Here is a 24,391-nt window from a genome sequence, read left to right as displayed (position 1 = left end):
CACAGCATGGGATCAGGTTATTATGAAGACCTAGTCAGTACCCTGGAAGAACCCATGGCTGACTCTGCCTGACAATGAAGACAATGAAGGGGGCCATGGAGGCAGAAAAGGCAGTGTGGTGTGTAGCTTCACTGCCAACCTGACTAGATTTAGAGTCACAACCTGTGGGTCAGTCTATGAAGGTGTTTCCAGAAAGGGAAAATCCACCCTGAATAGACTGCACCTTCCCACGGGCTGGGGTCCAGACTGAACACAAGGGAGAAAGCAAGCTGAGGATTCCCTCTTCTTCCTCCACTCTCTCTCTCTCTCTCTCTCTCTCTCTCTCTCTCTCTCTCTCTCTCTCTCTCTCACACACACACACACACACACATTTTGTCACAGCAATGAGAGCAGCCCAACAGGTCTCTGAACTGCACAAGAAGGAGACGTGTGTGGCTCATAGGTAGCAAGAATGCATGTAGTAAACAGATCACCTTTCTTATGTTTCTACACAGCCACACACCAGCGAGTGTTTCCCAGGGTATGCAAGCCTCCCCTAAGGTGGGAGACCAGGCGTGCTGGGGGCGCTAAGGCCACACGGTGTGTCCCATAGGCAAGGTGGCAGGCAATCCTCAAATAAGCCCATGGCAACAACCAAGCCTGAGGTGCTCACGACTCCAGAGGTTCCAGCTCTATACCCGTAACCCCTGGTGATGGCAGATGATGACGTCACACAGGATTTCCTCAGAGGCATGGGAATGGGAGGGATTAGAAGGTGCGTTCAGGGAAGTACCGTCTGAGTTACCTGCTTTTGTTAGGGATTAAGCCTTTCTCCAGCTCATTCCCAATCCTCACAGCCAGCCAGTGGCCCAGCTTGCCATCGTACAGCGTGTCCACCACTCGGAAGACCTCACCCCTGGTGAAGGCCAGGCTCTGCGGGGTTTCCTTCTCACATTCAAAGTGACTTCTTATGAAAAACGAATCTCCTCTGCCACACGCCAGGATGTCTCTGTACACTGGGAAACGAAAGCACAGGTGGCTGGGCTGGGTCTCACGGAAGATCTTTCCTGGTCACCCCTTCCTGGTCCCTCCGCTCCCAGCACATGGGCCTACAGGAATCAGACTCCAACAGGAGGAAGCAAGAATTATCAACTTCCTAAAGTGTCCTGCGGGTAGATTTTATGTTGACCTGACGGTGTATGGGGGGTGCCTAGACAATTGACTAAACATTATCCTAGGCTTTTCTGAGAGGCCACAGTGGGTGATGGGGGGGGGGGGAGTGGTGAAATTAAAATTCAAATGCAGTGGTTCTGTTTCTCTGAGGACCCCTAACTAACAGAGTTGCTCATCAATCTCTTGACCCAAACAGGAGGGGACTATTCTTGTCCCCCACTGCACAGGGAAGGATCTGGAGAAGTGAATCAAGGTAGGAGATTGGCGAGAGCTAAGAGGAGCCAATGCTGCCCATCACAGATGAGGATGCGCCACTGTTCAGAAAAGCAGTTTTTAAACTCCAAATGACGCACAACTGGCAAAATTGTTTCAGTAGATGGAGGGAAAACATTTTCATACAAAATGAACAGCACCCCAAATTTTCTCCATACCCTTGTGACCCAATGTTGCCTCTTCTGGTCCCAAGACACCTCATTCTTCCTTCCCACTCTCCTCAAAGAAAACAGATGGTCAAACTTGCTTACCGTCTGCTCGGCTCTGAGCCAAAATGGTCACAGTTTCACCTTTGGGGATTTCTAACAGGTAGAGAACCGCATCTTCCCGAACCAGCCCTCTGAAGTCCTGTGTGTTCACCTGGAAGGAAGCAAAGACCAGATATAACAAATGAATGTGTGTGTGTGCGTGTGGTGGGGGTTATAGTAAGGTTCTGATGGGTCTGGGGAAATGCCTCAGTGGTCAAGTACATGCTTGGCATGTGGAAAGCTCCAGGATTAATCCCTAGCAGGACTGAAAACTTAAAATGGCGACTCCCAAGTTTCTGCTTCCACTAGGGCCTGCCCAGGGCAAAAGCAGGATGTGCGTAAGTCCGTACAGTCACCTGCCGGGCACATTCCTATTGGCCTGGACTATTCGAGTACTGTTCTACCTCCCTTCCTTGCTGCTCTGCATACCACCACATCTGCCAAGTCTACAAATTAAGATGCTGTCACTGAGCTGGTCAGTGGTGGCGCATGCCCTTAATCCAAGCACTTTGAGAAACAGAGACAGGCAGACTTCTGAGAGTTCAAGGACAGCCTGGTCTAGAAAGTGAGTTCCAAGACAGCTAGGACTGTTACACAGAGAAATCCTGTCTTAAAAAAAAAAAAAAAACAGAAAAGGAAAAAAAAAGATTTTATCTCTGAACTGATTAGAATTTCTTGTCAATTCTTGTCATTCTGTCTGTCTCCCTTTCTTCAAGTCTCCCAAAGAGGCAACCAGAAAGGTTCACTATTAGGGTAATAAACAGATAACCATAATCAATACTGAGTGGAAGGGTCTGTGATAAACAGATCTGGCACTACGCTTTTTAAAAATTAACTCAAGTAAAGTCTTAAACACACATCCACAGACCGTCTCAACCGTTCCCTTATTCCTCCAGTCTCCGACAGGCGATCTAACACTAGATATAGCTGTAATCCTGGTGCTTCTGGCCGAGGCAGGAGGACTACGAGTTCAGGGTCAGTGGAATTCTGTCTCAAAAGCAAAGCAAAAGAAACACGTTTAAGATGTGTTCATGAGACAGGATGCCTGAGTCTTACACGGAAGACCACTGGCCCCGTACCATTAAGCTACTAGACCATACGTCCCTAAGGGGGACACTACAGAAAGAGTCTGCAAGGTAACATAGAAGGCCAGTGAGTAATTTTAATTTGCCCTTCCCTGATGCCTATGGATGTTGAACATCTGAAAAAAAATTTCTTGTCCACTTGTATTTCTTCATTTGAAGGTTCTATCTAGTTCCATGACCCAATGTATAAAAATTTATTTTATGTCGTAAGAATGCTTTGTCTATAGCTCTGCACTGTATGTGTGCCTGCTGCCCAAGGAAGGGGAGAAATGACTCCCAAAAGGTGTCCTCTGATCTCCACATGCATGACAGGCACAAGCATGTCATGTGTCCCCCACAACACACACGCAAATATGATGAGGCCTTTAGAAATCCATGTGATTAACAACCACCACCACCACCACCACCACCACCACCATCCCCACCATCACCAACACCACCAACACCAGCACTCCCCCTCCTGCAAATATCTTTGGTTTTCTTTTTGTCTTTTCCATTCCATAAGAGTTTTTGAAAGAGAAACACCGGTCACACCAAATAAACAACAAAGGGACAGTTAAACCAAGCAGGAAAATGAACGAATGAATGAAAACAGCTGTATTTCTATTGTCTGTAAGACCTGTGTTCACCTAAAGCACAGCACGCTGCACATGGCAAGCCTTACCTACCAAAGACAGAAAAGAACCATTCTTAAAAACCTACCAACAATACCAACAACGACAAAAGGCCAGGCTATGCAGGCAGTTCCCTTCGATCTTCAGGCTGACCACGAAATGTGGAGCACACTACAGTGAAAAAGAGTTAGGCAGCCTTCTGTACTTCAAGGTCGCACTGTGTGGTCCTTTCCAACAGACCAATATCATCTTTCATTATCTGTGTGCAGTGCAGGGCCCGGCTGGGTGTGCTGGGAGCCTGGGGAGGATTGGGTATCAGCTCCAACAGTGCTGTGGCTGCCTCTCTGCTTAGCTCAGGGAACTCACTCTGTCTCAGCCTTTTACAAGAAAAGAGATCTTGTAGTCACCTGCTACCTGGCCTCCACCAAGGACAAGGCAAGAGAAGTCAGAACCCACCAGTAGCTCCCTGGTCACCATGGTGATGCCAGGAACCAAAAATCTTTCTAGAAAAGTTCTCAGCATGGAAGCGATTCTTCTTGTCTTTAAACAAGTTTTATAGAGAAATTGGGAGCCTGAAGCCCTATGTGAATTCTCTACTTCTCTTCATAAAATTCACATGGGCAGTCCGCAAGACGAATCGATTTTATTCTTCAACTTTAATAAGCAAAGCTCTAAACCTCTAGCTTCCCACTAGCAGGAAACAACCTTCCTCTTCATCAGCATATTTATCAAGTGCAAATCAACATGGCTGGCATTCAAAAGACTTTCATCATAGGCTGGGGGTGAAGGGATGTCCTAGGACCGTGTGTTGCCTTGACATTCGCCTGGACTCTTGCTGGAAAGCTTGCACACACGCATGGTCTGGCAACTGCCACGCCAGAGGCACATTCTGAACATCAGTGCAGAGGGAGGGTATGCCCTGTGTCCTGAAGCCTGACCCTGAGTGATTGTGCCACTTCTGCCCTCTCCTTTAGACCTAGAAGTGCTCACCAGATCCCCAGTTAATGGCATGTGGATTTTCCACCAAAGTTGGTGTGTGTGTGCACAAAGAAATAGAAAGAAATGAGAGTTTGAGGCCAGTTTGGTCTATAGAGCCAGTTCCAGGAAGTCAAGACTACACTGAGAAACCCAACAAAAAGCAAAAAGTAAAACAAAACAAACAATGGGGGAGAAAGAGGGAGAATCCAATGACAGCTCCCAGCATGCCAACCAGGAAACAGGAACCCACTGTTACAGCAACCAGGAACCCGCTGTCCTCAGACCGCCTTCACTGAAAAACATCTAGAAAGGCACCTTCCCAAGAGACTGCTAGAAGGCAGGCTTCCTTACCTACCTTCAGAATCTGGTCTCCTTCTTGTAGGCCCTCCTGCTCTGCAGAGGTGCCCTCCTGAATGCCAGCGACAAATATCCCAACGTCATTTCCACCAGCCAACCGGAGGCCCACGCTGTCTCCCTTCTTAAACCTCACCATTTTGGTGTTAGGGCTGCCGTAGGTCCGGTTTCAGAAAGGAAAGATGAGAGAGACTGTTTAAAGTGAAGGGTTCACGTCAAGATCCTAAAGACTTAACTGTTTTCTAGCTCGGAAGGGACATCCTGGTTTACGAAAGTTCCCTCTCAGTTTTCTCATCTCTCCTATAATTTATCTCCCTGGGACAGTGAAAGGAATGTCTGTCAGCCCACGAAGGAAGAATACAGAATTTACACATTAGCTCATCTCAGATGAGAGTATGGAATTAGGGGTTCACTCTAGCTATCCGACAGGAGGATGTCCTCCCGAGTTACCCCACCACAAGTCTAGTCAAATCAGACAGTTCAGACCCAAGGAAGCTGGTCCTAACCCAACGACTGAAGTCTAGACACCACTCAACATTCCCCACCACACCCCTGCAGTCTCTACTGAAGCATTGCAGTCTGGAGATGCTTCACCTAGCTGGGAGTTAGGCATCCATCCAAAGCAAATATTCAGGAAAGCATTCCGAAGAAGTAGACGGAAGGGTAAATAGATTGCAGAGCCACAGAGCTCACCCAATCCCTGATTTTCCTTCTCTTTCTTACGAACGTTAGGAATAAGAGTGTATGAAAGATGGCAAACTCACCATCTGGGGCGGGGCAGGAAGAAGCCATGGCTGTGGATTTTAGCTAAGCAGATTTGCTGAGTGGAAGAGGAACGGGAGGGGGAGAGAGTAAGGGAAATACATACCCATATATCGCTTCATCCTCAGGACTAGGACGAAGAAAAGTTCTCGGGGCTGCTCTGGGTTGAGGAACTGTGGATTTAAAGATTTTATTTTATGCATATGAGACTTTTCTTCACGTACATATATGTACCATTATGAGAGCCTAATGGTTGCTGAGGCCAGAGGAGGGCATCAGATCCCCTGGAATTAGAGCTACAGAGGGTTATGAGCTACCATAAGGATGAATGGAAACTCTTAGCCCTTGAGCAATCTCTCTGGTCCCCAGGCATTGTGAATTAAAAAAAAAAAAAAGTTTAGTGTGGCTGGAGGGTGTGTAGCTTGTGTGTAGCTTTGCCTCTCCTATGCAGGAGACTGTGGATTCAAGCCCCATACTGTGAAACTACATCACAAAGAAACAAGACAAAAGCCTTCTTCCTTATCATCCGGACCAGCAGGAGCTTGTTTCTTTATATCGATAGCAAAATCCACAGGCTTCAAGTGTGTCTTGTCACACTTGCACCATCCCAGACAACAGCACACACCTTCCCCCCCCCCCCCCCCCCCCCCCCCCGCTCACCAGGCCCCACTCCCATGTTTATTTCTTATTAAAAAAAAAAAAGACTTAAAAATGAAGTTTAACTGTTAAGACATTAGCAGTCACCATGGTTTCTCAAAGTCAGAGAAAAGAAACATCCAAAACGCAAGGTCCAGATGCACAAGGCAGTGCTCTCTACAGCCTGAGAACAAGGCCAGGTTTGCCCATACAGAATAGTTATGTACCGAGAGTAATGATGATAATTTTAGACTGGCAGGAAAGATCAGGGAGATGATGTTGGGCAAGAGGACTATAACTCAAATATGTCAAAACGGTGACCAATTCTGATGACATATTAAAAAGGTTACCTCCCACATTAAAAGAGAAAAACAGTCAGGCGGTGGTGGCACATGCATTTAATCCCAGCACTCGGGAGGCAGAAGCAGACAGATGTCTGTGAGTTCGAGGCCAGCCTGGTCCACAAGAGTTAGTTCCAGGACAGGCACCAAAGCTATACAGAGAAACCCTGTCTTGAAAAACCAAAAAAATAATATAAAAAATAAAAGGGAAAAATAAAGAGGGCCTCTTATACTTCACAAATTTTAAAAGTAATTTTGCTTTTTTTTCATCTACATTCTGGAAATATCAAGCACATATTTCTGAACTCAATTCTTCAAATCAGTGTACTGGGCTGGTAGTGCATGGTTAGCAAGACCTGGCTTGTGTATAACACACACAGACACACACACACAAATGACTTTAAAGGCTTACCTGGAGTTTCTTCCTGGTACCTGGGCTCTTTGTTGGTCTCTGCGACACTTGCAGCTGTGATGTCCCCCGTGGACTTGAATGGCGTGGGTGTGGCGCCCATCCTGGACAGTCTGCCTGAGGTTTCCTCTCTTGAACTGAAGCACACACCACGATCATGTCTCGGCAGATAACACGTTCACAATTCACACTTAAAACGAAGGCCCACCCGGCCTTACCTGGGCCTCTCCTTCAGCTTCTCATTGGAGGAATGGTAATCCTGGTCAGAACACTGCTGGCGCTTCTCCTCTGGAGAAAAAGATCGGTTGGACTCTATCTCTGAGATATCTGGTTTCAAAAATAAAAGAAGTCCTTTTCAGTAAAATACATCCATACCCAAAATTACACTATTCTCTCATCGGGAAGCATGAGGAAAGACCATCAGTTTAGAAGGTTTTATTTTTACTAAGGGGGGGAGAAAAAAGAAACTTGCTAATTTTCAGAGAGAGACATTATTTAATGTCTAATGGAGACAGAACACTTCTCTTATCCCAAACGTTTTCAAAACTGTTTTCAGGGGGCCGCGATCCAGCGATAGCATAGAGTCCCTCTAAGTCTGCTGTCGAAGTTGGTTCCAGAACCATTTCCCCAACCAAACTCAGCAGATAAGATAAAGTACTTTGTATAAGACACTAAACGTTAGCATGCAGCCTATCCGTACTGTCCTGCACATTTTACCTACAATACAGAACATCCTGTCAATGCCGTATCAACGGTGGTTATGCCATATTCTTGATAGAATGACAAGAAAGAGAAACCTTGACTTTTGGAGTCTTTTCCTCACATATTCGCAAGCCGTGATTGCCTGAACCTGAGGCTAGATAGAGAAAACGCTCTTCCCGAACAGACCAGTGCCCCTTAAATTTTAACGTATATTCAAACCATTTAGGGATCTTGTTGGAACCAGGCTCTCCGATACTGATATTATACAGAGGGTCGCCTGATGGACAGGGAGGAAATAAACTGTAAACTACAATCGGTTTTCATGATCTCTCTGCTTTCCTGTCCTACACTCACAGTCCAGAAGAACTGGTCAGACTTCTGACACACTGGACCGGAAACTAACTTTCAAAACCAGGCATGCTGGCCTACACCAGGCATCTCAGGGAAGCGCCTTTCCCTTGAGTCATCTTGCCAGCCCACAATGCTGTTTTGACCCAGTGGTCTGAAGAAGGGGCCAGTGGAAAAAGCCAACTGTGGGTCTGGGATGGCATCACACCTCCGGGAGCATGCACACACGATGGAGGCCCTCTCCTGAGCTATATCCCCAGGCTGGAAGTAGTACAAGACAAGAGCCCATCTCCTCACTGACACAGCTTTTAGCATATGCATAGGAGGGAGGACCACTTTACTGTACTTCTTAGCCCATCCGCTTTCTAAAACATCCTCAGAAGCTAAGGCAGCCAGCTGCTCTCTGCAATTCAAAGACACCACACCTACCCTGACCAGGAACAAACACTTAGAGCTGGTCCTCAGAGCCCAACGTAAGTGCTTACGAGTATTAAAAGGGCACTTAGTGGACTTGATTCCTTCCCTTCCAAGTAGCCTGTGAAACTGGAATAAATGCATTTATCCAAGTTTTAAGCAAAACAAACAGTTAACAGCAAGCAGGAACTGGGACATATATTAGGAAGCAACATGTCCCATAACACTAAACGGTTTTAGTTTAGTTTACCGTTTAGTGTGGCTTTGTGTTCCACACCACCTTCTAAAGGTGAAAATACTAACAGCCTTTTTCTCCTTGAGATTTTTAATACATATTTTTAAGCACTAGAGTTAATTTAAGATAAAGATAAAGAAAAGAAGTACATGTTTTTTGTTGTTGTTTGGTTTCCTTTTCTTTCTTTTTCTGAGGCTGGTCTAGAACTTGCTACATACATCAGTCTGACCTTGGCTTTGTCTCCTGAGAGAGGGATTCAAGGCACAACCATGTCTGGCTTCTGCCATTCTTAAAGCACTAAAGTCTATACTTGATTGGTGTGTGCATATTACTAATGAGTTCTGCTCTCAGTAGCTTAATTGAGAGTCCTTCCCAGTGTGCCAGAATTCCCTACTAGAAATCTACTTTGAAGACACTTAAATAAACAAACAATCAAAAACAAAAATCAAGAACACTTCTCTTTTTGAATCGAAGTTCAAGCATGGCCCTCCTGACACCCCAGAAAGCACACAGCCCCCCTTCTTACCTTCTACTTCAGAGTCGCTGTCATTGAGGGACGGGACGTTGATGAGGGTCTGCCTGCTGTCCCTCAGCACCACAAGCTGCAGTTTCCCTCTAGACTTTTCTATCAGCTTCCGAGCATCAGTTAAAGACATGTTCTCAGTAACAGTCCCATTGATCTGTGTATAGGAAGATTGGCGATGTTATTCATAGGCGGGACAACTATTCACGGCTACGTAAAAAAAAAAAAAACAAAACTCCCATTCTCCTTTATAGAATTGGAAAGAATTTGCTGAGCTACTCAGACAAGACTTCAGAGGACTGAATGAAAATGAATTATCCCTTAAATGAAATGTAACCACACAAGCCCAGGACTCACAAAAGAGTCAGTGTATATTTCATTTACCCTGTTTAACTTCCAAGTTCAAGACTACAGCTGGGTTTACTGCCAGAACAGGCTTCCTAACCGGAGAGGTTTGTTTGTAAACACTATGAAGCATTCAGCAATCGCAGAATGACAGTTCTCAGACTCCCCTTCCTTGGTACAAGAACAGGAGCCTAAACTCTACATCAACAGGGAGAAGGGGAAAGTAGTCCTTGAGATTTTTCCTTTATTATTAAATCAGTCTTGCCTCTACGTCTTCCTTTTCCTTTTCCTTTTTAAATTATTGGGGGGAGGGGGCGCTAGAGAGGGAGCAAGGCTCACCCGTCCCTAGTGTCTCAAGTTTATTTTGTTCTTTGGGCAAAGATCATCTCGTTGAGCTGCTCTTTCTGTCTCTACCTCACTCCTGGCCACTGGACTCAGATATCCTGTCGTGGTGTGTGGATGTGAATGCCCAGACTAAGAACGCCTGCCAGCACACACCGCTCCCTGTCCTCGTCTTCTCACCTTGAGAATTATATCCCCCTCATGAAGGTTGCCATCTTTGGTCGCCAGGCCTGTTCTGGTCATTTCCTTGATGAAGATCTGACTCCCCAGCCGGAGACCATACTCTAGAAGACAAACACGGGAATACACACATTCTCAACCTGTTCAGAAAACTTAAGGCTGGCTTTGAAGACTACTTCGAACAGTCGTGAAAATTTAATTTTTTTTTTTTTTCCTTTTTCGAGACAGGGTTTCTCTGTGGCTTTGGAGCCTGTCCTGGAACTAGCTCTGTAGACCAGGCTGGTTTTAAAAAAATATTTATTATGTATACAATATTCTGTCTGTGTGTATGCCTGAAGGCCAGAAGAGGGCACCAGACCCCATTACAGATGGTTGTGAGCCACCATGCAGTTGCTGGGAATTGAACTCAGGACCTTTGGAAGAGCAGGCAATGCTCTTAACCGCTGAGCCATCTCTCCAGCCCGAAAATTTAATTTTTGTATGGGATATCGAACTGGCCTGGAATCTTTAAGTGGGGGGATTGGAGGCGGGAGGATTAGTTGGTGAAGAAAAATAGAAAGAAAAAAAAAGAAACAAAGGAAGGTAAAGGAAGACGATGTTGCGAAATGTTAGCAGCTGTAGATGGTGGAGGTAAAAGGGACACTTTAAAGATTGGTCACGACAACCTGCTCCATCCATCTTAATAGGAAATTGTGCTGACTCTGAGGTTGCACACAGGAAGCAGTGGACACAGCATATGCCATCTGTAACAACAATTCACTGCCCAGGGTCTGGGAGCTGGGGCAGAGCCATCCCTGACTCTGGTATACTGGCAGTCAGTAGCACTTTGAACTGTTCTCAAGAGAAAAGCAACACCCCATCTAGGGGCGATGCACATTTTTCAATATTTTAAGCCTCTACAGACTATCCTGATGTTATTTGCTAAGCCTATAAAAAAAGGCACATTTTAGCGGTGACTACAGTGACTTTGAAAGCCATCGCAAGCAAGCTTGAAAGCGAACACATTCAATTTGTTATCATTAGTGTTCTGACTGAAAACTGTATGCTTAGAAAACAATGGCTTTCTTCAAAAAAAAAAAATACTATATACCTTCTTGGGATCACAAAAGAAGCTGTTTTAAAATCAGTTTTAGTAAGCTACAGTTAGCATCTGATCTTATTACAAAGTTACAAAGTGCTTTGTTGGAATAGTCTGCAGAACTGTATTCTGATATTTGTAAGACAGTAGGTTCCTCGTTAGCACCACACACACCAACAACTAAAAATAAGTACTGAGGTATACTCTACACCCTCCTAGGGATACCACATCTCTTTCTATAGATGGAAAGCCCCTATGGTTAGATCACACAGCCCAGGACAGAGAGAGGACTGAGAAAGTCTAATTTTTCTTCCCCATCAATACTCTACCTAGCCTCCTAAAAGCTTAATGTTTTGCATGTGTTACAATAGGAACCTATTGTAACACATGGGTGTGTGCAAATAGTTTCACAGGTATCTTATGAACTTCTCTTAAGTTATAAAAAACAAAACAAAACAAAAAACAGTTAACCAGCTCCTGATACATAGCAAGGTGTCTGGTGACAGCTGCTGGTGGCATTCCTTCTTAATCAGTACCAACTCCTGCCTACTACTCAGTTTCTTGGAAGATTCATTTTCATGTAACTTTAGCCAGAAATAGCTAACTTATAGGATACACTTAGCAATTTTTCTTCTTTTAAAAAGTGGAATCATGGGCTGGAGAGAAGGCCCAGCAGTTAAGAGCACTTGCTACTCTAGCTGGTTCAGTTTCTAGCACCCACATGGTGGCTCACAACCATCTGTAATTCCAGTTCCAGGGGATCTGATGTCCTCTTCTGACCTGCTTAGGCACCAAGCATGCATGTGGTACACACACCCACATGCAGGTAAAACATTCATACACAAAGTAAAAATAAATAAATCTTTTTTTTTTTTTTTTTTTTTTTTTGGTTTTTCGAGACAGGGTTTCTCTGTGGCTTTGGAGCCTGTCCTGGAACTAGCTATGTAGACCAGGCTGGTCTCGAACTCACAGAGATCCGCCTGCCTCTGCCTCCCGAGTGCTGGGATTAAAGGCGTGAGCCACCACCGCCCGGCTAATAAATCTTTTTTTAAAAAAAATATAGAATTGGGGGCCAGTGAGACGGTTTAGTGATAAAGTTGTTCAGTCCCTGAAATCCCAACAGTAGCAGGAGAGAACAGGCTCTCACGGGGTTGTCCTCTGAGCTCCATGCAAACATCATGGTACGCATGCTCCACACCATCAATAAGGTTATAAAAATAGTTTTTAAGTGGAGAGATGAGGTGGAGAGATGGCTCAGAGGATAAGAACACCAACTGCTCTTCCCGAGGACCCGGGTTCAATTCCCAGCACCTACATGGTGGCTCACAGCTATCCAGCATACCAATTCTACTTTTATACATACAAACAAAACAAACACTCATGCACATAAAATACAAAAAAATAATTTTTTTTTTTTTTTTTTTTTTTTGGTTTTTTGAGACAGGGTTTCTCTGTAGCTTTGGTGACCGTCCCGGAACTAGCTCTTGTAGACCAGGCTGGCCTCAAACTCCCAGAGATCCGCCTGCCTCTGCCTCCCGAGTGCTGGGATTAAAGGCACGCACCACCACCGCCCGGCAATAAAATTTTTTAAGTGGGGGTTTTTGTTATTTTTTTGAAGTAGAATCAGGTGAGAGCAGTTGCCTGGCATATACGAGGCCCTGGTCTGATCTTCATTGCCACCAAATTGTTTAAACATTTTCAAATGTGGGGAACAAAATAGTTAAAAGGAAAACATAATCATTTTATTTCTGCCCTTAATTAAGACCAGGTATGAGCTGGGAAATCTCATTATTTTGGCTCTGGGCGGCCGGGATTAACGCAGCCTGCTACTACAGACAATGTCTTCATTTTAATGAAAGATTTGCTTTTTAAGATTTATTTTTATTCATTTCTCGTGTGTGTGTGTCAGTGCACATGCGCATGTATGCATATACACACACACACACACATATATATATATATATATATATATATATATATGCATGTCACATGTGTGGGTGCCTCTGGAGGTCAGAAGAGGGCATCAGCGTCCTTGGAGCTAGAGTTAACAGACAACTGTAGCTTCCTGACATGGGTGCTGGGAACCAAACTCTGGTCCTCTAGAAGAACATTGAGCACTCTTAAGCAGTGAGTCACCACCTCTCTAGCCCAACAGATCTTAAATTATGGACCACGATTCATTAAGAGGTCTTAAATTGAGTTAATGAATTTCTAACAGTGTTTTAGAATTTTGATGCAATGGGAACTCAGTACATCACACAGAATAAATAATATTCCATGAGATTTCTGTTTAAGTTTTTGCTTTATACGGATTTATTTATTTATTTATTATGTAGACAGTGTTCTGTCTGTATCTATGCCTGCAGGCCAGAAGAAGGTACCAGATCTCATTACAAATAGTTGTGAATCACCGCAGGGTTGCTAGGAATTGAACTCCGGACCTCTGGAAGAACAGTCAGTACTCTTAACCACTGAGCCATCTCTCCAGCCTCTGTTTAAGTTTCTTATATGGAGTTACATGGTAGCTAATCTTGCGTGTCAACTTGACTGCATCTGGAATCAACCAAAACCCAAGCTGCTAGGCACACCAGTGAGGGATTTTGTTCATCGGCTTGCTTGAGGTGGGAAGACCCACCCTAAAGCTGAGCTTCGTCTTTAGAGGCAGCCCACATAAAAGGGCATGAAAGAACGAGCCCTTGCTTTGTGCCTCCTTACCCTCCCTCTCCCTGGCAAGTTCATTTTCACCTGCCGCTACAGCCAGACTCCAAGGCAGACTGAATACCTCCCAGATTCCAGCACCAGACAGTGACTGCTCAGACAGACATCCAGTCTAATGGGGGTGAACAACTCCCGGATTCTCGGCCTTTCTGTAAGTACACAGTCCTGTCACACTGTCAGGACCACGGACTGTAGCCACTCTACGGAATTCTCTTTATACCTATGTGTGTGCATATACACACACTGACATACAGTGGCACACACATGGTGACACACAGACATACTTACACAGACAACATACACTGACACACATACACACATGCACAACCCATCAGTTCTACTCCTTTAGAGAGCCCTGACTAATACAAGGTACCCCCGTGACTGCATGACATACATGGTTGTTCCTTTGGCAGGAGGACAAAGAAGAAGAAGCAAGGGTGGAATCAGGGAAAGAGGAGGAAAAGATTGAAAAGCAATATCCCTCAGGATGGGTCAGACCTCTCGGAAGGAGGTCCCTGCCAGGGGCTCACTCTCAAAATATCTGTGGCCTCCACATATGGATGTGACTTGGAGACCAGTGAAGGGCCACCTCCTCCCACACAGCAAAAAGGAATCTGCGAAATCTCCGTGCTTCCAAAGTTGCTGACAAGGAGACCCCTCTCTTCAGGAATGGTGCAACTTCAGCTTAAACAGACCCCATGCTCCAGGTACTCGCTTCCTGACCTCACATCACTCCAGTTATCTAAGTAGGAAAATCTTAGGAAATGGACTCTTTTGTCTGAAATCCCCTTAAAAATAGAAATCCCCCAAGCTACTGAAAAACGAACCTTTCACCTTGCAATGTCAGAGGCTCCTCACCGTTCTCTTCTTAGAACAGTACGAGAACCAACGAGACAAGACAAAAGCTATAAGAAAACTTACAAGTAGGAAGACAAGACCCAAGATGGGAAATGGCTCAACTCCTGTTCATCTTCTCGCTTCAGATGAGCTACGGGTGAGTTCCAGCTGCCTCTCTTCCTGTGCTTCTGAGTCCTCCCCTATGAACACTACTAGCATCTTTCCTGTGCAGAAGTGAATGAACCCTGGCCGGATGAAGTGTGCCCACATCTCCAGGAATACAGTGTGAGGCAAGCAGACTAGGCCAGAGCCAGCTTCCATATACGTACAGAATGCTCTGACCTGTGGGGTCTCCTACCATCAAGGTCTTTGGGGAGATTATCTAAGACAATTTAATCAACACCAACCCTGGCCTAGAATAGAACTCCATCAAGAAGAGCTGGATACCGCCTTCTGCTTTGATTTCCCGCACAGAGACACGCCAGGCTCAGCAGCAGAACCTGTTCACACACAGACCCCACAATTTTTGGTTCCCAGAGCAGGTGAGAGACTGAGAATCTTCACTGTAACAAGCTGCAGGTGAGGTCCTTCTCTGAAGCAAAGCCATTGAGACACCCGTGTCCACATCATCTGCATCTACGTCTCCTTATCACAGAACCAGGGCCCAAGAGTAATGTCTCAATAACGTGGCTCTGGGGAATAAATGAGCCCACGGGTCTCTGCGGTTTCAGGTCTAGGCTAAACACCAGCACCGGGTGATGCTGGCATCACTGCCTGCATGCCCACATCCTGTGTGCCTACCTTCATTTGCTTTACTTTTAGTCAGAAGGACCCCAATGGGTCTGTCGGGATCAGGCTTGCGCTCCTGCCGGGACTTAGGCTCAGGGCTGGGGCTGCGGGAGCGTAGGTGTTCGCGGCTGTAGCTACGCTCATAGCGGGACTCAGGCTGGGCTCTTCGGTCGTATGAGGGACTGTAGCCCCCCTCATAGTCAGGCTCATAGGATTGGTGATAGATGCGATCATAGTCTCGGTTGTAGTCCCTGTCGATGCTGCGGCCACGGCTACGGTCCCGAGGCACGTAATCGAGGTCCAGGCTGCGCTCCAGGCTCCGGCCACGGCTGCGCTCCCGGCTTCGCCCAGAGTCTTCGTGGTCCAGCCCACGTTCCAGGCTCCGGCCACGGCTGCGCTCGCGTTCCCGGCTCTGCGGACGCTGCTGGGAGCGCCCCCTCTCCCTGCTGTCCTCCCAGCTCTGGCTGAGCATATCGTGGCTGCTGTGCCGGCTCCTCTCACTGTAGCCGCTGCGGAAACTTCTGCCATCAAACTCATCTATCACCTCAAAACCCCGGTCGTCATGACTGAGGGGAGGGCTGCCCTGCAGGGGGGCCACCTGAACCTTCCGGGGCCTCTTGACCACCTGTCCAGACAAACAACAGATGTAGAGAGAACTGAGAGGGCAATGGCCCTGGTTCCAGATTCAGTGAAACCATCCCTCTTCTAAACTCAGTGTATGGGAAGAAGTTGGAGGGTCATATATACACACACATAAATCCCTTAAACATCCATATCCCTGCCACCCCTGCAAGCCCCGTCCCCCATTCCTGTTCAGAACCAAGGACAATAAAAAACTTCACAAAGTTAGAATAATAAGCCAGAAAAGCGACTACAGATATGAGTATAGTGCTTTTGAACGCTTCTGACCAAGTAGGAAGAGCCCCAAAGGCTTCGGGCAGTCATCAAAGTCAAATAAAAACCCAGGAAGTGAGACACTTTGTATATAATTGCTGACACTCCTGCACATGTTCCAGGAAGTTCAGGGGAAGAGGTCCCCCTTCTAGAAAAAAAAGGACTAAAGAGATAATCAATTACACACACACTTATCCCAAGCCATCTTGACTGGGAATTAGGCAGCTCTGCGGTCACTGGTTTTCTCAGCTTTGTTAACAGGGTGGCCCTATTCTTAGGAGCGGCATGCAGCAGGTATTAAGTAGTGTGCTTGCCACCTTCCTCGGGAGGCTAACTTGGACACAGCTCCACCACATCTGTGGCATCATCCTAGAAAAATATCAAGGCTCCAAGAAGTACGCTGGCCCTAGGTCATATAACTCTGCCAAATGGCCATTTTCTTTGGGCATAGAAAACATGTTCTTAAATTAAAATCAGGCTCTCTGCAAGAACAATATGGGCTCTTAACCACAGAGCCATCTCTCTAGCCCTTCTTTATGTTCTAATAAATTAAAAAAATTCTAATTTAAAAAAAAATGTAAAAAGGTATGTACAGTTTATGTACAAGGCACAGGACTTACAATGGCTGCGATCTTCCCTAAGGATGTCTGGCTTGCATGTGTATGTATGTACCACAAACCATCACAGGACTTACAATGGCTGCGATCTTCCCACTTTTCCTAAGCTGCTGAACTGCGAAGGAATGGAGCACGTCCTCCATGGGGGTGCCATTGACCATGACCACCCTGTCATTTTCTCTGTAAATAAGAAATAAACATCAGTCATAGAAACTCACGGTGAGGGGGCTGGAGAGATGGCTCAGCGGTTAAGAGCATTGCCTGCTCTTCCAAAGGTCCTGAGTTCAATTCCCAGCAACCACATGGTGGCTCACAACCATCTGAAATGAGGTCTGGTGCCCTCTTCTGGCCTTCAGGCATACACGCAGAAAGAATACTGTATACATAATAAATAAATAAATAAATATTTAAAAAAAAAAAAAAGAAACTCACGGTGAGTCATCATCAACACTTAAGAGAGAACAGAAGCGGTAAATGAGCCCCAAGAGCTGATTAAGGGGCTCAGTGTGTGGCAACCCCCCAAGTCAGGCCAACTTGGTCTGAGCTTCTTCAGAGTTAAGAAATCAGAACCCATACATTCAACTTCTGGTGTTTACTAAGAACCACCATGTATGTGTAAAAGTCCTGTCCAGACCACAGGCTCACACCAGAAGGCACCCCGCAATGAGCAGTCTGGAAGGAAAGAGGAATTCAAGGACAGTCCTATGTGCTAAAGTACAGTGAGCTGCAAAAGGCCCACATGTACTTCCCTGAAATAGGTACACTCATTTGTGCAATGTCTGAAGGGAAAGAGGCCAAAAACCTGCCTCGAATTCTTTCTTTGTTTTGAGAAAGGTCTCCTGTAGCCCAAGCTGGCCTTGAATTCACTGTTTAGGTAACCAAAGCCTTAAACTGCTGGTCCTTCTGTGTCTGGCTCCATTGCCTGAATGCTTAGATTATAAATGAGCACAGTCAGGCCTGGCTTCTTTGCCTTGGCTTCTTTTTTTATTTGTTTGTTTTGAGACAGCGTTTCTCTATGTAACCCTGGTTGTCCTGGAACTCGCTCTATAGACCAGGCTGGCCTCACACTCAGAGATCCACCTGCTTCTACCTTCCAAGTGCTGGGATTAAAGACAAGCACCACCACCACCCACCCAGCTTCCCTGATTCTCGGAGAAACTTTAAGAACACAGAATCCTATCATTTAGGCTCATCCAAAGTTATCTTAAAATTTTATACTACTCTAAATAAAACTAACTTTGATAAGACTACCAACTAACAGGATAGGAGCGTAGAGATTTTTAAATCCCACACAAATTCAGCTTTTGAATGATCTGGCCAATGAAACCACATAGGGATCTTCAGATTCTTCCCTGAAAGGATTCAGGATCTGTCTCCTAAAGTGGAGTTCCCTTTTCAGAACAGAACTGGAGAACTTGAGTTTACCTATCATGACTTTTTCCACTATTAAATTCTGTTGGGGGGTTGTTAGTTGGGTTTTGACATGGGGTGTTGGGGGGTACAGCTAAAGTTTAACCCAAGGCCTAATCTGTGCTAAGGGCTCTAGTCCTGAGCCTAACCATCTTCATTAAATTCCAAGACACTATGAAAAACTCCTGGTAGACACTAAGGAACGTGGAAACTGGAAGTGATCAGTTCTGTCAACGTGGTTGGATTGACAAGCACTGAGAAGATCAGTAAAGCTCACTCTTAGGTGTATCTGTGGGGATGTTTTCAAGAGAATTAAGGGGTGGGGAGGCAGCTTGAGGAAGTAAAAGAGAAAGCCAGGAAGGGCAGGTACTGTCTCCGTCTTCCTCTCTCTGCTTCCTAGCACACGCGCTGTTGGCTGCCCAGTTCTACCACATTCTTCCCACCACAACAGATGAAAGCCTCCAAAAACGTGAGCCAAAATAAATAAGTGCTTCCCCTAAGTTATTTTCTCAACCATTTTGCTACAGTGACATGAGCTGCATGTTCAAAAACGGTTCCCAAGGACTGGGGATGTAGCTCAGGGGCTCTGCTTCTCTGGCATGCATGAAGCCCTGGGCCCGATCCCCAGCCCTACATAAACTGGGTGTATAAACCCAGCACACGGGAAATAGGGAATTGGAATTCAAAGTCATCCTCGTCTGTGTGGGGGAAATGGAGACCAACCTAAGCTACAGACACTGTCACCAAAGTAAAGGGGGGAGGGGAGTCACAGAAAAGCTACAAGGTCTCTAAACCAACAACTGATCATTTCCACTACCTTCCTGTGGGGGTAGGAGGGCCCCCACACAGGATTTCCCTCTCCCTCCATATTTGGATGGTCCCCAAAGTTTGGTGACTGTTAAAACATAATGTATTAGCTGTGATCCTAACTCTCTCTTAAAGACTTCAGATGTCACAGGTATCATAACACCCTGTCTAGTGCCAACCTGCAGGGCTGGCAGGGACTGGAGAGGGGAGTGAGGACACTTACTGGAGCAAGCCATCAGCGGGTCCACCCGGGAGCACATCAGAAATGACAATCGACGTTTCCCCGTTTTCAAAGTGCGGGTTGTCTCTACCTCCCGACACTGCAATTCCAAATCCTCTTTTGGAATCCTGTTCATTAGAATTAGGAGAGAGGAAAAAAAATGAAAAAATCCTTCCATAAGTGGCTTTCGGGATTTATTTCAAGCACTCAATAAAATAAAGGTCAAATCAATAACCAGAGACAATCTAGGAACAGATGGGCTTACAGAGACAAATGAAAAACAAAATGAAGTCACACAATGGTCAGCTGACAGGGTTCTAAAGGGAAATTGCTTATCTACAGGGAGCAGCCTTGTGGGAGGCGGAAATGATTGACAGCCCAGGCCAACATTATCACAAGAGGCAGGAGAAGGAAGGCTGTCTTCTGTGTAAACAGGACTGTGCTGTCCTAAGGCCAGGTAGACCTGTTCACAGGATCGCTTGACCCAAACTGGAACAACTTGAATAAAAATTGATTCTTTGTGAAAAATGTATTTTTAAAATGTACTTTTAGTTGAATATGGCACATACCTGTAATTGCAGCACTTGGGATGTAAAGGCAACAGAGTCAGGAATCCAAGGCTAGCCATTACTACAGGGCAAAGTGGAGGCTAGCCTGGACTACATGAAACCTTACTCAAAAAACAACAGCACTGTGGTATATCTTTAAATTCGAGTTAGAAGAGATGGCAGCTGTGTTTTAATTTAAGAACTACATGGCCTTTAAAAATAAAATCTAAACAGAAAGCTGGTATTATGGGGCTGGGGAGGTGGCTCGGGGGATAAAGGAACTTGCAGCCATGGTGAAAATAAACCACTCACACATGTCTTCTGATCCCACATAGTGCTGTGGCATGCAGGCACAAGAGTGTATGTATGTGCACATGGATGCACATACATGAAGGAAAAATTTACTAAGATAGATAACTAAAAAGCTGGTATTGTGATTTTGAAAGAGCAAAGCATTAAACCCTGCCCAATGTGCATACAAGATGGGAAATAAAGGTTTATTCTCTCTCCATCATGATTCAGCGATGCATACCAGTGGACCTGTTAACACACTATCTTACTTCAGCGTTTGCTTAAAAGGCTAAACCACACAATAGGGACACTGACGTTATAATCCCAAATCAGGGTTGATGATACAAAACTACACTCAGAATAAGAGAAATCTTTATCCAAGGACAGTTTGTGGGGGGCCCAGGGTCCGGACTGCTTACAAACGCCAGCAGCCCATGCTGCCTCCACATGGCTCTTGTTACCAGCACCAGCACCGGGTCTTAAACAGAGGCGGCTCCATCTCCTAAACCAAGCCTTGGCCCCTTACTTTGCAATCTGAGGACCATACTTATAGGGATATATGATATGCTGGTAAAAGGGGCACTGGCAGAAATCAGAAAGATGTCTGAAGTTAAATGGGCAAGCCTCAACTGAAGAATTCGTAATGACTGATCCGGAAGTCAGGACACCTAGACTCTGACCCAGTGATGGAGTTCTGAGGATCAAGGGGAAATCTTCCCTTTGAGAAACTGACAATCTTTCTAGAAAGTGGGAGAACCTAGAGAGATTGGGAGCAGGGTGGCCTCTGTGGAGCCCAGAAAATGTGCACTGATGTGGACAGGAGGGCAGGCTGCTGGGATAAGGACTGTAGGCCATAAGCTGACTGCAGACGGGGCCAGGTGGTAGCAGGCTTGCCTGGAGCGTGAGGTTGGAGAGTAAGTGCAGCTGTAGAGTAGTCGGCCCAATCAAAAAATGACATATGGACTAAGCTAACACATCACACCTTTATCGTCAGGGTAGAAAGAACTGGAAATAACATGTATTTATCAAGCATCAATTATGCGTCTGCCTCTATGAAATGACTAGAAGCTATACGTATTTCCTCATTTAAGCAAGAACAGTAACATTGATATAGTGCTCTACCTCCAACCCCAAGGGAAGGGTAAATAGAAATGTTTTGTGTGGAGTGGGTAGGAGCGGGTGTACATTGTATGTGTGTGTGGGGGGGGGGAGGGTGAGCATGTGCGCATGGAAGTCAAGGGAAAGTCCTGGGCATCATCCTTCAAGAACCACCTTGTTTCTTTAGTCTTTCACTGCCCTGGAGCTTGCTAAGTGGGCTTGACTGGTTAGCCAGCCAACCCCAGGGATCTGCCTGTCTCTCTATGCCTTCCTTCTCAACCCTGGAACTGTAAGCATGTACCTCCAAAGCCAGCTTTTTACAGGGGTGCCAGGGACCAAATTCAGGTCCCCAAGATTTTGGGATTCCATCTCAAAAGGTAATATAACAGACACCTTAGGAAAAACACCCAAGGAAGACTTCTGATCTCCACTAACAAACAGACAAACACAGAGATCGATAGATGGACACACAGATCAACAGATACCCCCACGCACATACTATCTAAACTGAACTTCTTGATTTCTAAGGCAGCCTTTTCAAATTAATTTGGGAGTTACAAATTATGGAAGAGGTGGGGAGAGTACAGCTCGGTGGACTAAACCAAGGGACTCTTGCATTCTTAGTGTGTGAGAGGTATAAATTCAATTCTGGCTCAAAAATCAGAAGGAAAAGTGGGATAGAGACAGTAAGGAGGGTACTTGGGCTGTGCGTGTTGGGAAATGTTACCTCTATATCCTCAATCAAATATGGGCTACACTTCCAGTCCCTCTTTCCTTTTACAGTCTGTTCTGTCTGGAGAGAAGAGTAGACTAAACATCCCCTAAAAATGCTACACAGTAAAAAGAATCTAATCAAAAACACAAAAGCATGTGACTTCTGCCAACAAGTTCATTATTGCCAGCGAATTCCAATGATGCATCGCCCACCTCAGCGAGAGATTAACAACCAAACTGCGCGGGCAAAAGTAAGAGCCATGAACTGAGAAGCAGCGAGCCAAGAGGAGGACACACGGAACGGTACATGCAGAACTCACCTTCTGCAGGGTCACAGTGTACTGCTCCCAGATCAACTCCTCCATGCCTGGGCCCTGTGTGGCAACAAACAAAGTCAACTTGATTACACACCAAATACCCCAATGCCAGAAATAATACTGTTACTCTGCACTCTTCAACATAAACCCAGCTCACACTTCCCATACATGAAAAAGAGCAGGCGTTTGCTCACAATGTTCCGGTGCTTATATCCGGATAAAACCTTCTAGGGAATGACAGTCTTGATACTAAGGCATTGCGTGTAAGATACAGTGAGAGGCCCTGAAACTGGAAAAAAGGAACGAAATGAACAGTGCTGGAGCCTTCTGACAACCACTGTTAGGAAACACCACTCTTAGGAGCTTCTTTAACTTATTTGGGCGATGGCTCAGCAGCAGTAAAGGTGCTTGTTGTCAAGCACAACCCGGGTTCAATCCCTAGGACCCAGATAGTGCAAAAAAGACAGCCGAGCCCTAAAAGCTGTTCTTTGGCCTTCATACATGCACATAGTGAGCACGAACTCATGAACACACACACACTCACTCTCTCTCTCAAGAAAATACAATAAAATTTTTAATTTTTTAATTTAATTGAAAAATATTCTCCCATTTCTCTTGCCTGTCAAAAAAAAATGACCTTTTGACAAATTTTCCATATCTTAAACCTAAAGAAATCCTTGGCCCTGTAATCAGCAGGATGTGTCAAAATGAGTAAACTACAGGACCTTCTGGCTTCTTCTCAGTAGTACTTCGTGAAAAACAGACTAACATCCTCTGCTAACACAATTCTAAGAGAGGTCTAGGGAGACCTTTAATATGGTGCTGTTGCTTTAAGACGAATGATCGGCTAAATGCGGGCTGCCTTTAAAAAGGCTACAAGTGTCAAGAACGCACACAGCTACAGACAGGCTGGCCTCAGTGGGCACTGAAACAGGAAGACACACAGAAAAAAGCACAAGATCTAAAAGAGTGGGAGACTAGAGTGGATACAGGAGAGGGAAATGATGGTTAAACAGAAGGACCCTCTTGTCCAGTTCATGGGGATAGTGGACCGAAGTGGATACAGGAGAGGGAAATGGTGCGTCCACAGAAGGACCCCTCTTGTCCAGTTCATGGGGATAGTGGACCAGAGTGGATACAGAAGAGGAAAATGATGCATCCACAGAAGGATCCCTGTGTAGATACAGGAGAGGGAAATGGTGTGTCCACAGAAGGACCCTCTTGTCCAGCTCATGAGGACAGTGGAGTAGCTAGAAATCACCACTCCAGAGAATCCCTATCAAGGAGCCTGCATTCGCCTGCATTCGGGTCTGGAATGCAGTTCTACTACGGCAGGTGACTGTACTTCCTCCCCAAGCACACCGAAGGGCACTGGTAATGACACCATAGAGGAAATGCAGCGTTCCTCTCTCCAAGGGACATGCTTAAATGAAGGTGTCACAGAACTCCCGGGTATGTAAGGAACCTGAGTGCATAGTCAGGTACTCACACATACACGGTCATACATGTACACACACACACACACACACACACAATAAGGGACAGCTTCAAGAAACAAACTGAGGGAATCAATGGCTGTATTAGAAACATCAATACCAAACCAAAAGAGTACACAAAACATAGTTCATGTTTTAAGACATTAGAACACTTCACTGAAACTACAGTTATCGATGAACAACAGACATCAAAAGGACCAAGCCGAAAAATCTGAAAGGATTTTGAGAAATGAAAAGAACAACACAAAAGATGGACTAGTGTCTCATACAAGACGCAGCTGAAGAAGACAATTATAGATAAAGCAGACACAAAGGGACAACTCAGGACACAGCGCGAGGCCTGAAATTCAGGTAGGAGGTGTCTGTCACACAGAAGGCCAAGTAAGAGCAAGAAGCTTTAGGGAGCTAATACTGCACTGATAATTAGAGCAACTAGGAGATACTGAAAAAAAATATTCAGATAATGTGGCATTTCCTCCCTGTTCACAATCTCTCTTAAGATTGGGAGAGAGACGCTCAGAGCTCAAGACGATGCCAACTGATACACTTGACCAGATAACACACTCCCTCTGGAGGGCTAGGAAAGCACAGTTCTGTTAGCACACAAGAAACATGA

At 45.5% G+C, this 24,391-nt stretch overlaps 1 protein-coding gene across 8 annotated transcripts in view; it reads right to left on the bottom strand.

Annotated features, from left to right (window-relative positions):
* Tjp2 (tight junction protein 2) overlaps positions 1 to 24,391 on the bottom strand; it is a 127,367-nt gene that overhangs the window by 16,433 nt on the left and 86,543 nt on the right. For all 8 annotated transcript variants that reach the window (XM_041660776.1, XM_041660777.1, XM_041660780.1 and 5 more), the window contains exons 2-13: positions 22,283 to 22,336; positions 19,315 to 19,439; positions 16,952 to 17,054; positions 15,376 to 15,988; positions 9,942 to 10,045; positions 9,078 to 9,231; positions 7,071 to 7,179; positions 6,856 to 6,989; positions 5,573 to 5,639; positions 4,706 to 4,856; positions 1,677 to 1,785; positions 785 to 995 (exon numbers count right to left, since the gene is read on the bottom strand). In XM_041660776.1, coding sequence (XP_041516710.1) covers positions 785 to 995; positions 1,677 to 1,785; positions 4,706 to 4,856; positions 5,573 to 5,639; positions 6,856 to 6,989; positions 7,071 to 7,179; positions 9,078 to 9,231; positions 9,942 to 10,045; positions 15,376 to 15,988; positions 16,952 to 17,054; positions 19,315 to 19,439; positions 22,283 to 22,327 — 1,925 coding nt within the window. In that variant the 5' untranslated portion in view covers positions 22,328 to 22,336. The remainder of the gene's footprint in view (positions 1 to 784; positions 996 to 1,676; positions 1,786 to 4,705; positions 4,857 to 5,572; positions 5,640 to 6,855; positions 6,990 to 7,070; positions 7,180 to 9,077; positions 9,232 to 9,941; positions 10,046 to 15,375; positions 15,989 to 16,951; positions 17,055 to 19,314; positions 19,440 to 22,282; positions 22,337 to 24,391) is intronic.

This window comes from Microtus oregoni, unplaced genomic scaffold (genome assembly GCF_018167655.1).
Source record: "Microtus oregoni isolate MIOR12 unplaced genomic scaffold, Mior012 000012F_ref0000307, whole genome shotgun sequence".
NCBI classification, from domain to species: domain Eukaryota; kingdom Metazoa; phylum Chordata; class Mammalia; order Rodentia; family Cricetidae; genus Microtus; species Microtus oregoni.
The sequence above is the reverse complement of the archived record's forward strand: the minus strand, read 5'-3'. Positions and strand labels throughout refer to the sequence as shown.